Consider the following 14,877-nt stretch of genomic DNA (forward strand, 5'->3'; position numbering starts at 1 on the left):
TCTTTAGGTGTGGTTAAATATTTTTGAGCAAGAAGACCCAATTCAATAGGATCCTGACTAGCCTCAATTCTTCGAGGAGCAATAGGACTAGGTGTATGAATACTGGAAAGTGGGGTGAATGGATAATCTAATATGTTCCTGGCAGCTACAGGTACAAGCTCTGTGATCAAATCTTGATTTTGCTCTGTAACAGTTTTGATATTCTTACCTAAATTATTAATAGCGTCAATTACAGGCTGTTCTGTTTGTTTGTGTTTTTCATATATTCCCCGGTTCTGTGATTTCCATCCCTTAAATCTTTTTACAAGATAATCTCTTAACTTAAGATCATCAATGATTGGCCTTTTCATGTTTATTTATTTATGTCTCAACGTCTAGAAAATCGTTGATTTTATTTCTGTATTTTCCAGTGTTAGGTGTTCTTGTCATATCAATTGTGACAAACCCATAACTGTCCTGGTTCCAGCACTTGCTGCAAAACTTGGAAAAATCATTGTAGCTCAAGTCCCCACCTACATATTCATCATGTATGTGTTTGAGGTTGGTATGATCTTGATGAAACACACATATAAAATTGCTGTTGTCCCGAATCAGTTGCTTGGGTATTTTTGAAAAAGTCTGTGCCAGGTAGAAACAATCAATGTTTTTGTGTCGCCCCTGTGTAAAGAAATTTCTAACCTTGTTTTGATTATCCAGTATAATGTCATCAAACACAACAACAGAATTATCGAGACATTCATGAAGTGGCTTAACATCTGGTTCAAAAATGGCAATATCCAATCCATCATATAGCTTCATCAGCTGCTGATATTTTAATTGTTCCAAGCTCTTAGAGAAGACATACAAGTGCCTGTTTTTCCAGTCTAACCAGTTGGGTGCCAATAAAAAATTATCAACCATTAGTGTAGTTTTACCACAAGCAGATGGCCCAACAATAAGACACCTAATATTTTCAGGTAGCAACTTGCCATTTCTCTTATTTTGTTGTTCAGGTTCTGGCAGCCTTTTTATAACATCCCAGGTGCTCATATTATTATTTTGTTTGCATCGATCCAGCTGTTTTCCGGATGACCCAGCCATTTGACAAATAACTTGTTGCCTTTTCTGCGGATGATTTTTTCTATGAGATATGTGTCAGGCTGTTTAGTTTTGCTGAGCTCTTGTTCATAGAACCGGCCTTTGAGAATTTCTCCTCGGTGATCTTTTATTATATATGTGTTAAGGGTCCCGGGTTTAACTTGAACCACTGTAAATAATTCAGTGCTCCAGTTTCTTGTAAAGCCTCTCTTGAATAAGTGCTTATATTTGCTGATTCTTACTTGATCACCCACCCTGTATTTGGCCCTTCTTATTGTTGGCTGGTATTTAGGATAATAAACAGTCCTGATCAATTTTTGCTCATCAGATGGAGTTACTTCAGAGGGTTTCATGTTGATTGTGGAATGGACCGAGTTGTTATATTTATGTAGAAGTTCTGGAAGAATATTAAGCCATTTATAATTACCCTGCAGTGTGAATTGTTTATACATAAGATTTTTTAAGGTTCTGTTGAATCTCTCTACAATTGAGGCCTTGAGGTCACTGTAACTCGAGTAATGTTTTATTGACTGGCTTTTAATAAATTGTTGGAACACAGAATTATAAAATTCTTTGCCATTATCTGTTTGCAAATAGCGCGGTGATCTTCCACTCTGATTGATGATTGTCCTGATGGCTTCTGTAACACATTTTCCAGTCTTGGATTTGAGTGGCACAGCCCAGGCAAATTTTGAAAATGTGTCTATGACAGTAAGTAGATACTTGTAGCCCTTGTTGATTTTGTCTAAGTTTTTCAACTGCCCACTTGCCATCTCAATCAAGTCGCTCTGCCATAAATCATCTATGCTCTTTGTGACTACTGGGAGTCTCTTAAAATTATGTCTGGCTTGTCTGTGTAATTCATCAACAATAATTTGTCTAGACATAATATGTAAACAAGAATATTGCAACTATAGGGTGTTCAGCAGCTGATACTGCAGGATTTTCTAAATATAATTTGTCCCCTATTTGTATTTTAAATTCCAGAGAGCCATCATCTTCAACATAGGCTGTTTCCAATGTATTGGGATCTGTAAAATCCTCTAACTCTACACTGGTGATTTTTACTTTGTTATCAGCATTTGTTATTGATAAGGTAGGGTAATGATGTGCCTGTGGTTGAAGCCAATATTTGATCTTGATTGGTCTCAGTGTGCCCCCAACAAAAAACTGGTAATAAAACTGTGCAGGGGACAGCATATATATTTTGCCACCTGGTGTAAATGGAGAATCATATTCTTTGTTGGGGATGCTGTACAATTCAAGAATTACTGTATGTTTTGGATTCTCGATTATGCCTGTTATTTCTTTTTCTGCTGTAAGCAATCTGCTTGTTACAGATTCAAGGTGCTCATTGATCGTTCTAACAACATCATCATGGCCTGGCTTGATTTTTATGTCCACAATAAGTTTCTTGTATTGTTGCACAATTTCTTGAAGCTGGGTGGCAAAAACAGACAAGGCATTTGCTTGATTGGATTCCATGGTTCCTAGCTGTTGCTTGATATTAGGTACAATTTGCTGTAAATTTTCAACAACTGCCAATTTTGAATTTTGAGCAGTAAGATCATGGACCTGTCTTCTGATATCCTCAAACAGGGCATGCAATTCATTAATATGTTGATTTGTTGGTAGAGTGGCCACTGTCTGTGTAAGTTGCTTGATCTCTGTCTGGATATTCTTGATATCTTCTGATTTCAATATGCGATTCACTGCCCTCTTAATATTTTTAAGTTCCTGTGATGTGGGCAGATTTGATACTGTATTTTGTAAAAATTCAAGTGCCAATTTCACATTGTTTAATTCAGAAGCATCAGCCACATTTTGCATAGCATTTTGGAGCAGGGCTATATCTGCCTGAGAGGGTGTGGATTGTTGTAAAATTTCAAGTTTTGTTTGGATATCATCTATCAAGTGATGAAAATGAGATAGCTCAGATTCAGTGTTGAGGTTTTCAAGCTTTGTGATCTGGTGCTGGACACTTACAAGGGTGTCTACAATCCCAGGCAATCTGGATTCTAGTACATTTGCCAAATCACTTTGCACTGCTGCTATTGTACCTTCAAGATGAGTTATGGAACTTTGAATTTTTCCAAAATCTTCATATGTTTCAAGTTGCAGCTTAATGTTGGCAACACTCCGAGTTATTGCATTCAAAGCATCAGAAGATGGCAAGTTGTTCATAAAATTTTCAAGTGTCTCAATTTTTTCTTTAACCTCGGCTATGGCATTGTTCAAGGGGTCCAGATTAGGTATTTGGAGTGACTGAATCTGTTCCTTTAGAGTGGAAATCACTAGATCAAAATCTTCTTGTGATTTTATGCTTTTGACAATTGTTTGGAGCTGTGCCTGGACATTATTTATCTGCTCTTCCAATTGTTGTTTCAATTGCTCGGAGTTGTTAGCCTGGGTCTTAAATTTGGCTTGAAGAGCTGCAACAGCCTCTTCTAAACTTTGAAAATTATCCAATGTAGCCAAATCAGTATATTTCTGAAGCAGCACTTTGAGTTCAGAATCAATTTTAAGGAGAGGGTCCATGCATTGTGATTGCAAATTTGTAATTTCTAATTGAAGACTGGCATTGAGTGTGGTTTGTAAAGCTTGTAAATCACTTCTTAATTTCTTGACTCTGACATCAAGCATCAGAATCTCATCACTGTGATCTTCATGCCTTGTATGGCCAAATATATCATTAGGCATTTTCTTTTAGTGGTTATTTATTATAGAGTATCTGATTCTTAATTCTATAAAAAAGGGTATAAGCTTGTCATAAGATCCCGAGACCTCAATATATAAGCAGTCACCAGCAGAAACAGTATAAACAGTGCCAGAAATCATGTTTGAGTGCTTTATTCTATAAATATTTCTCCCTATTGAAATCTTGACATCACCCTCAGGAGTTGTAATAAATTGCAATTGCCCACCTACAGGTAATTGGTAATGATTTAAATTATTGTTAAATATGTACAATGTTTTGCCTGTTTCATCATCAACTTCTGTAAGTATGCTGTTCAGATGAATAATTAACAAGCCACTCAGTTTAGACAGCATATCAGAAGAGGGTTGTGGTGTTGGCAGCTCCATAATAGCCTGTTTTTTGAACCCAAATAAGTTCATAGGCATGTTTATTTATTTCAAATCATGCTCTGTGCTTGTGCATTGATTGCCATTTTTCAAATCACAATGCCCCCAAGGTAAAGTATGTATGCCACATGATAAAATGCATCTCTTATCATCATGTGGGTCCAGAGCCACTTTTCTTACAATATTTGAAGTTAGCAAGTGATCCACACTCTGAATTCTATTTTCTGATGTTTTGATTGAACTCTGGGATTTGATGCAATTTTCATAATCTTCAAATTTAAGCTCTTTGTCAACAGTTACTTTGCCAATACCCTTGGCTTTTTTGACAACAGCACTACATGTTTTAAAAGTGTACATCTTGGCACTTAACCCAGCAAATTTCACAATAACATCACCAAGTGTCTCATCTTTTAACTTGCCGGGCACCTTTTTGTTGTGGTGGTGTTGAATTATTGTATGTTCACTTGTATCAAAGTATTGAAACAATTCAGGCTGTAACATATCTTGATAAACATCTTCTGTTTGAATATCAAGAATAAAACTATCCGTGTCCATGTACATCAGTTTTACACGATCACCATAAAAAGGTTTCAGCACATCATAATACAATATTAACATATGTAATTTGGACCTTTCCAATATCGCAGCCCCTACATAAATAGGTTTATCAAACTTAATTTTTGTTTTCTTCATGTTGAAAAGTGCCATGTGATCATCATAAATTCTTCTGTAATTGAAATTAGGCTTTGCAATCAATTTTTTGCTCCGGCTGGGGTCAGTAATTATTTTAACATCGGTATGTTTTCTGACATTTTCAATTGTTTTGCCATATACAGAATTCACAATCAATTTAAACAAGCCCTTATCAAATTCGCTCTTTGCAGATGTTCGAAGCTCTGTATTTGTATCAATGTATAGTTTCAACCATTCTGAGTGCCTGAACCTCCAAACTTTGCCAATTTTGGTCACTTGAACACCATGTTTCATCAGGAACTGGAGGTTTTTGTAATATATGACATAACCCTCTTTTGGCTCCAGGGTCATCATGAGCTTCTTCTGTTTAGAGCCAGGTGAGCACTGAACCTCGGGAATTGGGGGCAGATCAGAAAATGTGCTGTGCAAATCATCAGGAATTGTCAGATCAACCTCTAAGAAGAGGCCATAGTCACTGTCATCAAAGTCCTGAAGATCTTCAATATTGAAATCTTCAACCCACTCAAGCCCTGCATATGGCAGTTTTTGCATCATGGCGTGACCATAGAGGTTGTTGGCATCTACATACAGTATATAATTTGATGGCAGTGCTGGATCATAATCAGGCAGCATAATATGCTTGTTATTTGCTCTGGCATATCTCTGGGAACATTGCACCATCCCCCCTCTTATACCTTTCTCCACAAACAGATACGTATCTTGATCGTGGATCAGATCCAATTGCATGTTGGTGTTCAAAAACATTGCAGCCCATGCTAGGCCCGGGGCAATGTAAAAATACACTGGGTCCAGCCTATAATTTTGCATGGAAGATTTTCTGAATGCTTGCAATATATCAGCTAAGAGGGTCCCATCAAGTTTCGAATATGCCTTGTGATAATCACCAAATGTCTTGCATTTTAAATTGTTCCACACCAACTGGGCATGGTGATAATCATCATCAGTGATTCCAGATCCTCTGATTCTGCTGTAAAACTCTTCTTGAGGTGGCAGGGAACACTCATCAAATTTAGAAAAATCTGTAACATAGTCATATGGATATACACCCTTCCGCCTAATTAATTGCAGGTCCTGATTTGGAAACGAGGCACGTGTAATTTTTAAGTCATCATCAGGTAATTGACTGGCCAGTGTAGCCAGGCTAGCAGATAAAAATCTGTGAGAATCAAGAAATCTTAATTGAATAGGAACACCATCAACTTTAATTATCTTGGTAATGGCAATATATTTTTCATCATTTTCAGCTAAAATATTTAAATTCTGCTTGTCAAACCCCTCATATCTGATCAGATGATGGAAATCATAATTGGATGCTCCATGGCAAAATATGGGGATAAATCTTGGTCTCTTGATCTGAATATTGCAGCTTTTACACAGGGCCATTAAGAATTTACCATCTGTATGAGAATGGCGATGTACCTTGATATTTGCATCTGAAAATTCACAATCACATACCGGACATTTTTCTGCATTGTTGAAATCTTCAATCTGATCCTCTGTTAAAGGCAACATAGGCTTTGATTTTAATAAGATGTTAGATGCTATGTCACGGCACTCATTTTCTATTCTTTGTGCAAATTCTTTGACGGCATTTGGTCCCATGTATAAGCACAGCTCACCAGCTACACCACCCTGTACAACCATATAATAAAAGGTGGAAGGTTCATGTAACTGGTATGGTGTAATTGAGGATTCTTCAGGATCTGGATTGCAGAATGCAAGAGGTTTGAGGTTCGATTCAAAATCATAGACAATAAATGCTGGGTGTTCCAACAAGGCTTCAAACTTTTTGAATTTGCAATTTTCACTTGGATTGGGCATCACCATATGAACAGGTTTATGATTCCCACAGTATTTCAGATGCTCAATTAACTTGTTTTTGGCAATTTCTGCACTCTTTTCACGAACCCCCTTCACCATTTTTTGACCATCAAATACAGTTAAACATCTTCTACACAACTTGAATATTGTATGAGTTTTGTCTAGTTGTGTTCTCACTAAAGCTTGAAGATTATGTATCAGAGTGTAATGATAAGTGCTATCCCCTTCAATTAAGAGCAAATCAATCAGAATAGAAGATTCATCATCAAATGTACTGATTCTGAGAGGTGCTATCAAGCAATTGCCAGTGGAACAAATAAATACATTAATAGATAATTGTTTGCCATTGATGTGCCTGGCCCTTTTTTCAAATTTGTCAATATTCTGAACAGACATTGGATATTCCAAACCCTCCATTGCATCGTCAAAAAGATGTTCATGTTGTTTGTAATAACTTATTCTCTGAGGATTCCTTGAAACTGGAAACAAAGCAGCTAATATACACCACAAAAAGCATTTCTGGTCGGTATTTTTTATATTAACCACGGCTTGTTTGTTTTTAATATTGGCAGGTAATGGCAGATAAGTGGAACCTTGTAATGGGCTGAATTCAGAAATATGAACATATAACTTGTGTGATGAGCCGCATAGGCTCCATCCAGACTCTTTTGCTGCAAATTCAGAGTGTTTAATATTCAATTGATTTATCAAGCTGCTTATTATTCCGTCTGAATTTGTATTTGAATATACAGGTACAGTTTCTGTTATGTGGGGTTGTGTAAATTTTGTGCCATTTGGTTTCTTATATTGTACAAACAATTTGAGGGACAGCTTATAAGAGCCATTTTGTGCATTTAGAATTGCCTGCACATCAGAATTTACACTGTTCAAAAAATTCTGAATGCCACATCTTGGCTCTGATACAAACCGATAATCTCTTAATTGGCCAGCAAAACTGCTATGGATAGGTAGTGCATAGCGTGGCTGCTTTGCAGGTCCAGCAGTAACAGGTGCTTCGTGCTTTCTTTTCAGACCAGATGTAGATGGTTGAGTTGATGACTGTACAGAGCAAGTATCTTTATGCGTATATGTGAAGTATTTCATGCTGTATTTTCTATTGCATTTGGGGCAAGTTTTTGTGGGAGTTCTATATTTGTCTGGGTTACAAATCTTTTGGTGTCTGGCCCAATTAGAGCTAAATATATTTTTATTGCATTGGTTACAATGTTTTTGATTCGGCATTTTTGTTGTTGTTTATTATATACAATTTCCTGGGTTTCAATTCAAAACTTTATACTGAATCAGTTGGGTTCAACACTGTACTTTGTGTGTGTGTATGTGTGTATGTGTATATACACTTAATATTTTTGGCTTTGGTATTTATATACAATTTCTTGGGATTCAAATCAAAACTTTATGCTGGATAAAAAATATCAGAAATAGGCCACAACTTGGCCACAAGTGGACCAGAAGTAGGCAAACCGGAAGTAGACCGGAAGTGGACCGGAAGTGGACCGGAAGTAGACCGGAAGTAGACCGGAAGTAGACCGGAAGTGGACCGGAAGTGGACCGGAAGTAGACCGGAAGTGAATATGTGTGGGTGGGTGTGGGTGGGTGTAGGTGTGTATGGGTGGGTATGTATGGGTGTGGGTGGCCTAGTTTTAAGTGTGGGCAACAAGAGGGGCATATTTTCCTTTCTCAGGGAGCTCTTCCATTCCGAAAAAGCTCTTCCTTTCCGAAAAATATTTGAGGGCATTTTTACAAAATTCTTGGGTTATGCAGAGTACTACACTTGAGCAAAAAGCTCATATGCTCATGTTGAGCCTGTTTTAAGTGTAAGCAAATCTGCTAGAGGAGAACTCTTCCTTTCCGAAAAATTCTGTGCTGGTTGTAGCATCAAACACACTACTAATATAAGAGAAGAAACACTGAACTAATCTAAAGCACTACACACGCTACACTGCGGTCCTGCACTCCAGTGTTGTTGCGGGAGTATTTTGCAGAAGTAGTTTTGAATTGGAAACAGTGCACTAAATGACGTCATAAGTCTGGAACTTGTCAGATTGGAAACTAGGCTTAAGTTCACCTGCTCGACGTAATGGACAGGATTCGTACCCGTTTCGCCCAGTACCGAAGAACTTGTTTTATTGACCCAAGTGATAACCCGCGCCAGAACGGATGTACCGTTTCGCCCAGAGGGAAATGTGAAAGTAAAAATTCCCAATTGTGTAGGGCAACGATGGATATTGCGCGACTATTGTGTTTGCCTAACCTAACCTCACTGGCTAATACTATTGTTGATATTGTGTTTGTACTGTGTGTTCTTATGTACATATATCTGTATTTCTGTCATTAATGCATTAAACAATGCGACAAGTCTCCCCTTTGGAAGCCACACCTGATTATTTGGCTTTTTACTTTCACATTTTCGTTCACATTCAAACCATCTTTTAAAAATCCTCTCTGGGCGAAACGGTACTTCCGTTCTGGCGCGTTTTATCATTTAGGTCAATGAAACAAGTTCTTCGGTACTGGGCGAAACGGGAAGACACGAATGGACAGAGTAGCGGGTGAACCTACCGAGTGAGTATGGGCTACTTCAAGGGCTGGTTTAGCACCCGATAGCTTTTATTACAAATTTCATCTACGTAATATGTAGATACAGTCTGTATGGCGAACGTAGATATACAAACCTCAGCCTGGCTGATGTTTCCATAAAAGGTAAAGATGACAGAATTCTTATCCATCGTTACGTTGACGTCACTCGCTCTCTTCAGCTGGGATAGGCCCTTCATCACTCCAATACTCAGCAGGTAGTCCACCAGAAAGAAGGAACCGTTCACCTGTAAATAAGAGAGTCACTAATAGATCATTACCTGTGCGTGATTGGAGATCGGTTGGTTCATTGAACTCTCCAGCCTAATTATTGCCTATTTTTTGTGGGAGCAGGAAAAGGTTTATTATCCATTTTGCCTTGACTCATCTCACTCAACAGGTCGTTAGGTGCCGGGGCTTGCCCCGAGTTGATAGCTTCCTGTAGATGAGGCCTTGCTCGAAGGAAAAGGTTTATTATCCAAGAGGGTCACTAATAAGTTGTAGAAGCTACATTTATGAATAAACTTTGACACGTACAGTGGCGAAGCGTGACATGTTTACGTAGTCATCGCAAGATTTGCCAAACATCAGGGTCGACGGAAAGGGGTGGAGGGGGGGCACAATATTTCTCTGCGACAAACGCCAAGGTTATTGCCAATTCAATGTAAAAGCTCATACCACAGACCTTATGACTACAAAAGACACATAATTCTATCCCATACGACGAGAATTATTAAATATGATGGAAACTGAGACGCAAACACCTCAATTGTTGCGTTTAAAGGTAAGAAGAACTTTTACGGTTCGCCGCCAATTGTTGTTTCGATAATGAAAAGCAGATTCATGTCGTTCAATGTGTGCTTTTCCTCTTAACAAGTGGAAATAGCAGACATTCGAGTGGCGTGCCCAGGATTTTCAAAGAGAAGAGGGGGGGGGTTACGTATACTTCTTAGTAGTCATTCCTGAAGTCTTCATTTTGCCATCTTTCCTGTCTTTTCTTTCTTATATTTTTTCGAAGAATATTGAGCCTAAGCAGAATTATGATCCTCACCACCCCTCCTTGAGCACGCCACTGGACATTCGGAAGAATGTTAATGACTCCAGTCCAGACAAACCCTGCCGTGGCTGTAAACATGGGGACGGGGGCTGAAAAAAGGGCCTGTTATGACCCAGACCTTCAAGAGTGGGGGAAAGCACAGGTCGTTGAACCATGTATGGTCTGCCTGTTCGGATGCGTTCGGTTGTTCTCGGCACCGGCAGAGACCAGAGAGATTCGCACCATTCTGCGATGAGCTGGACCGACGAACACCATTGCCTTCAATAGGAAACTTGGCGGGAGGGTTCGGCGCGAGGGGTAGTACTGGGGCCTCATTTCGATGCGCTAAGATTAGCGAATCTCTTGCGTATTTCGAGCTGTTTCATGCTGTCGCTTGGATAATTTCGCACAAATATGCGAGTATTCTGACTTATTACTTTTACTGCTTCTCTAAAATATATAAAATGCAATATTTTTATTAATTGCTTGGTCATCTCCGTATCTCCCGATGACCGGACGCCTCGCCTCGCATCTGACGTACCAGGTACAATTGCAAAAATGTAGGTACCCTTGACCCTCTGTACCTCCTAGAGAAAGTGGAATATATTGCATGTTTTATAAAGATTTTGTTGTTTATGAACGTTTTCAGTTCATTTTAGCCCTCGGAAATGTGTTATTGTGAAGAAAAGTACGTCTGTTTCTTTAGCGTGTTACTTTACTGTGAAGCAGAACAGCCCGAAGGCTCCACGCAAGTGAATATAGCACCAAAAACGACTTTCCACAACAGCAGCTATAATTTTACGTAGTTAGGTTAGGATTGTTAGATTTGGTACTGATAGTTATTTTCGCCGTATTCTTTCGCTATTTTAGTATACATACAAACAGTTTTTACTAACAAGAAGCGACGAATATACTTCGAAATTGCAGGTTTTTACTTACCTGTGCCATTCTTTGGTATCAAATATCTCCGTTATTTGTGCTTTCCCAACGCTTGAACCACTTTTACATTACATAAAACATTGATCTGTCGATTGAAAGAAAATGCGGCGTAATTCTCCAGGGGGTACAGTGGGTAAGCGTTCCCAAAATGTATTTGAATTAAGGTACTGTTGCAAAGTAGATATTTATTTCTTGTAATTTTGCTTATCTTAGTGGTGCCGTGGGCGAAGCGCACAGTGGTTGAAGCGCACCTGACTTTGTGACCTTGACTGCACCTAACTTCTGGTTCGCGGAACCGGTCATATGTCTTAAGATAGTAGAGTGGAGGGTTTAGGTAAGGTTAGGTTAGGCTATTAGTATTATAATTATAGTATAGTATATCTCTGTAGATGGGGATGTCATTTTGTAAATATTTGTATATTTTCTGACTGTATTTGTGGATTAGACTTAGTAATTCTAATAATATAAATGTTGCTTGTACAGAAGAGTAACCCACCGAATTCCCTTTGTGCGTTTCGCCCAGCGAACTTCCCTTGTGCGCTTCGCTCCCGTGCGTCTCGTCCACAGAATCGTCTTAGTCCCCTAACTCTTAGGTTAATCGCCACAATGAAGATGAATGACGGTTATAGTTCTCGTCTAGTCTTACGGCGGGCACTCTACAAGCTGGCAAGGGAAGTGGGAAGTGGGGAATAAACAGCAGGCCAATCAGATAACAGCAGTGGCGCGGAGAGTTATGACGTCGCGGGAGGAGGTGCTGCGCACACCTCGTTCTGCAGGGTGCTGTGTTTCCCTGAATTGCTCCCCACTTTCCTTGCCAGCATGTAGGGTGCCCGCCGTAAGACCAGACAAGAGCTTTGGACGAAATTGATTTTAAAAAGGCTGTCCTGTGTCTTGAACAACACCAATCGTGGCACATGTTATATATGAAATTATTACGATAGCTGCCGCCCTCTGTGGCTGAGTGGTTATCACAGCGCCCTGAGACGCCAAGGGTCCTGGGTTCGAATCTCGGCTTGGGTGTTTGTGAGTGTCCCTTCATAAATTTCATCACTCATCTTCATTTTCGCGATTATTCAAAAGTGGCAGAAAAGCAAAGCAAAATATACCAACTCAATCAATCAATTTCGATAGCTACACAAAAGCACGTGAATGTCTACCCACTACTATCCATCTTCGTTGGAGCGTGGCTAAGTTCTGACGGGAGATCAAGTGCGGACCTACCGTTACACGGAAGCCGTAACATCGGTATGTGAGAAATAGAGAAAGTTAACTTCCTCTAAAATAGTTTTCAACGTGTCGTGAACGGCTACAGCCGGATTGCGCACACTTTTCCGGTTTTTTCAGTGGTATCTGATAAGCCGTTGACAAGCTGTCACAATGTACAGTATTGGGCACAAAAAATGAGGCGATGTTGTCAGATGTAAAATGTTCTCAAGCCGTTCTCACTTCTGTTGTGTTTGTTTGTGTGTGTGTGTGGGTTTTTGCTGGAAGGGTAGAATTAGATAGGCATAGAGGATGAACCTGATTGGTGGACTAGAATGTAAATATACTGAAGGTCACGAGCTTCGATTGACAGAAGTGTTTGTTGTACAATCATTAACCTAACCTAACCTAACCTAACTTTTGAGTTTGAGTAAATTGTATGAAAATTGTATTTTGACTTGCTACATTTACTGGACAATTTTATATTTTTTTATTTAATCCTAAAGAGATTTAGTATTTTATTTCTAATTTCTCTTCTTGTCTAAAGAAAAAAAACAGTTTTGCGCACAGACTTTAAAGCTATCAAAGTGGCAACGTTCGATCAAAATCTGTGCGCAAAACAGGTCAGTGAGATTTGTGCGCAATTCTGGATCTAAAGTGTGCGCAATTCTGTTGCGGCGGTCGTGAACATGCGTAAGCCACGTGCCCTGCAATTTAAAACACTAGTTTAAAAGAACCATGAAGGTGTAATTTCAGGTTAATTTTGATATAAAAATGTGTCAAAATAAAAACTCAAATTTTGGAAAAAATTTCACCAAAATTCTTGGTCCCTATTAATGGGTTACCCTGTGTATACTTTTCTTGGAGAAACTGCTTCCGAGGCACTCTTACCTCCGATGCTCACCTCTGCTTCGAAGTGTCCGAAGTCGTGCGGGAGGTTGAATCCGTTCCCCCTCATAATGAACTGCTTCGACATCTCCTCTAGGAGGACGTCCACATACTTGTTGTGGTCTATTGGCTGCGGGTAGACCCTTAGAAAAAAGAACTGTACAATTAGTTTCTGAGCAGGTATAGAAAGTAAGTTTTGTTGGGCTTATCAAAAATACTGCACACACACAGGTTCTCTCCTAAAGTCAGAGTTTTTAAAGGTTCAGGAATTTTAAATAAATCCAATTCCGGTCCAGGAGAGAAATTCAGCAAGCGTAAGTGGGTTCTGGACCGTAAAGAACCTTTTTATCTGTAAAGTATTTCAATTCGGTCCAGGGACCTGTTTTCCGGATCAATTTAAATACGGTCCAGGAACCTTTTTCCCCGTATGAATTTAAATTCGGTCCAGGATCAATTTAAATTCGGTCCAGTAACCCTTTTTCAAGAAGGATTTAAAGTCGGTACGTGAACCTTTTTTCAGGAGTAATTTAACTACGGTCCAAGAACATTTTTTACAATAAAACAATACACAACTTAGATTGTATTTAACTTGTGCGAGGTAAAAGGTTTCGGTCTTGCAGCGAAACGTAACAGAACCCATTAGAAATTATGGGTTTCTGGACCTATAACAACCCTGCCTAGAATACAGTGTGTCCACAAAAGGTCCTTCCTGATTGCAATACCTGGATCTCACTATAAACTGTAGGTGCAGTCCCGATTAGCCTTACTGTGAATAAAGTGGACTTAAAACTCCAAACCAACTCAACTGATTGCAAAACCTTTGAACCTTATGAACATTTTAAGATAGAGGAGTTAAATTTACGGCAAAGTGTGGGAAAACTCACCACGTTTCTCAGTTATTGACGTTGAATGAGTGTGAACATTATTATGGGACACTCTGTATTTGCTACCAACTTATCTTGGTTAGAAACTTGACATCATAAGACAGTGTTGAGCAAGGCAAATCTTAAACTACCCCCTGCACATTGTAATATGTTGTGAAGGCATAGGGGATGCCGAGGTAGAGTCTCCGACATTCAGGATCGTGGCCATTTCTGAGGATGGTGTGGTCAACACCACGCTCATGCCGCCTTTTCTCCTCATGGACACATTTAATAGAGGCTGCATGCAGGGGAATTGCCGGAAAAATTGCCACTTGAAATAACCCCTAGAATCGAACCTGTCTCTCCCGTGTAACAGTCATACGCCTTACTGACTGCACCACAGCGGCTCTCAATGTTGATATTATAAAGATTAATACAACAGTTTGAATTTTTTTAAGTCCACTTTATGCACAGATAAGCTAATCGGGATCCAAACCACTGTTCAATGTAACTCCACCGGGTATCGAACCCGGGATCCCTTGATTAGATAAATACAACTATAAGTTTACTTTGTTTACTAAAATTAGGGCAGAAAGGTACTGTGCCCAGTAGAGTGCTGCAGCAAGAGCTTTTCGCTCGAGCGCCCAATAGTTCGCA

At 39.3% G+C, this 14,877-nt stretch overlaps 1 protein-coding gene across 1 annotated transcript in view; it reads right to left on the reverse strand.

Annotated features, from left to right (window-relative positions):
• Positions 1-14,877, reverse strand: part of LOC145994422 (uncharacterized) — a 65,240-nt gene that overhangs the window by 12,073 nt on the left and 38,290 nt on the right. The window contains exons 3-4 of the mRNA XM_083130550.1: positions 13,374-13,500; positions 9,390-9,539 (exon numbers count right to left, since the gene is read on the reverse strand). Of these exons, the coding sequence (XP_082986676.1) occupies positions 9,390-9,539; positions 13,374-13,500 (277 nt within the window). The remainder of the gene's footprint in view (positions 1-9,389; positions 9,540-13,373; positions 13,501-14,877) is intronic.

Source organism: Lepisma saccharinum, chromosome 10 (assembly GCF_977018435.1).
Source record: "Lepisma saccharinum chromosome 10, izLepSacc3.1, whole genome shotgun sequence".
NCBI lineage: Eukaryota > Metazoa > Arthropoda > Insecta > Zygentoma > Lepismatidae > Lepisma > Lepisma saccharinum.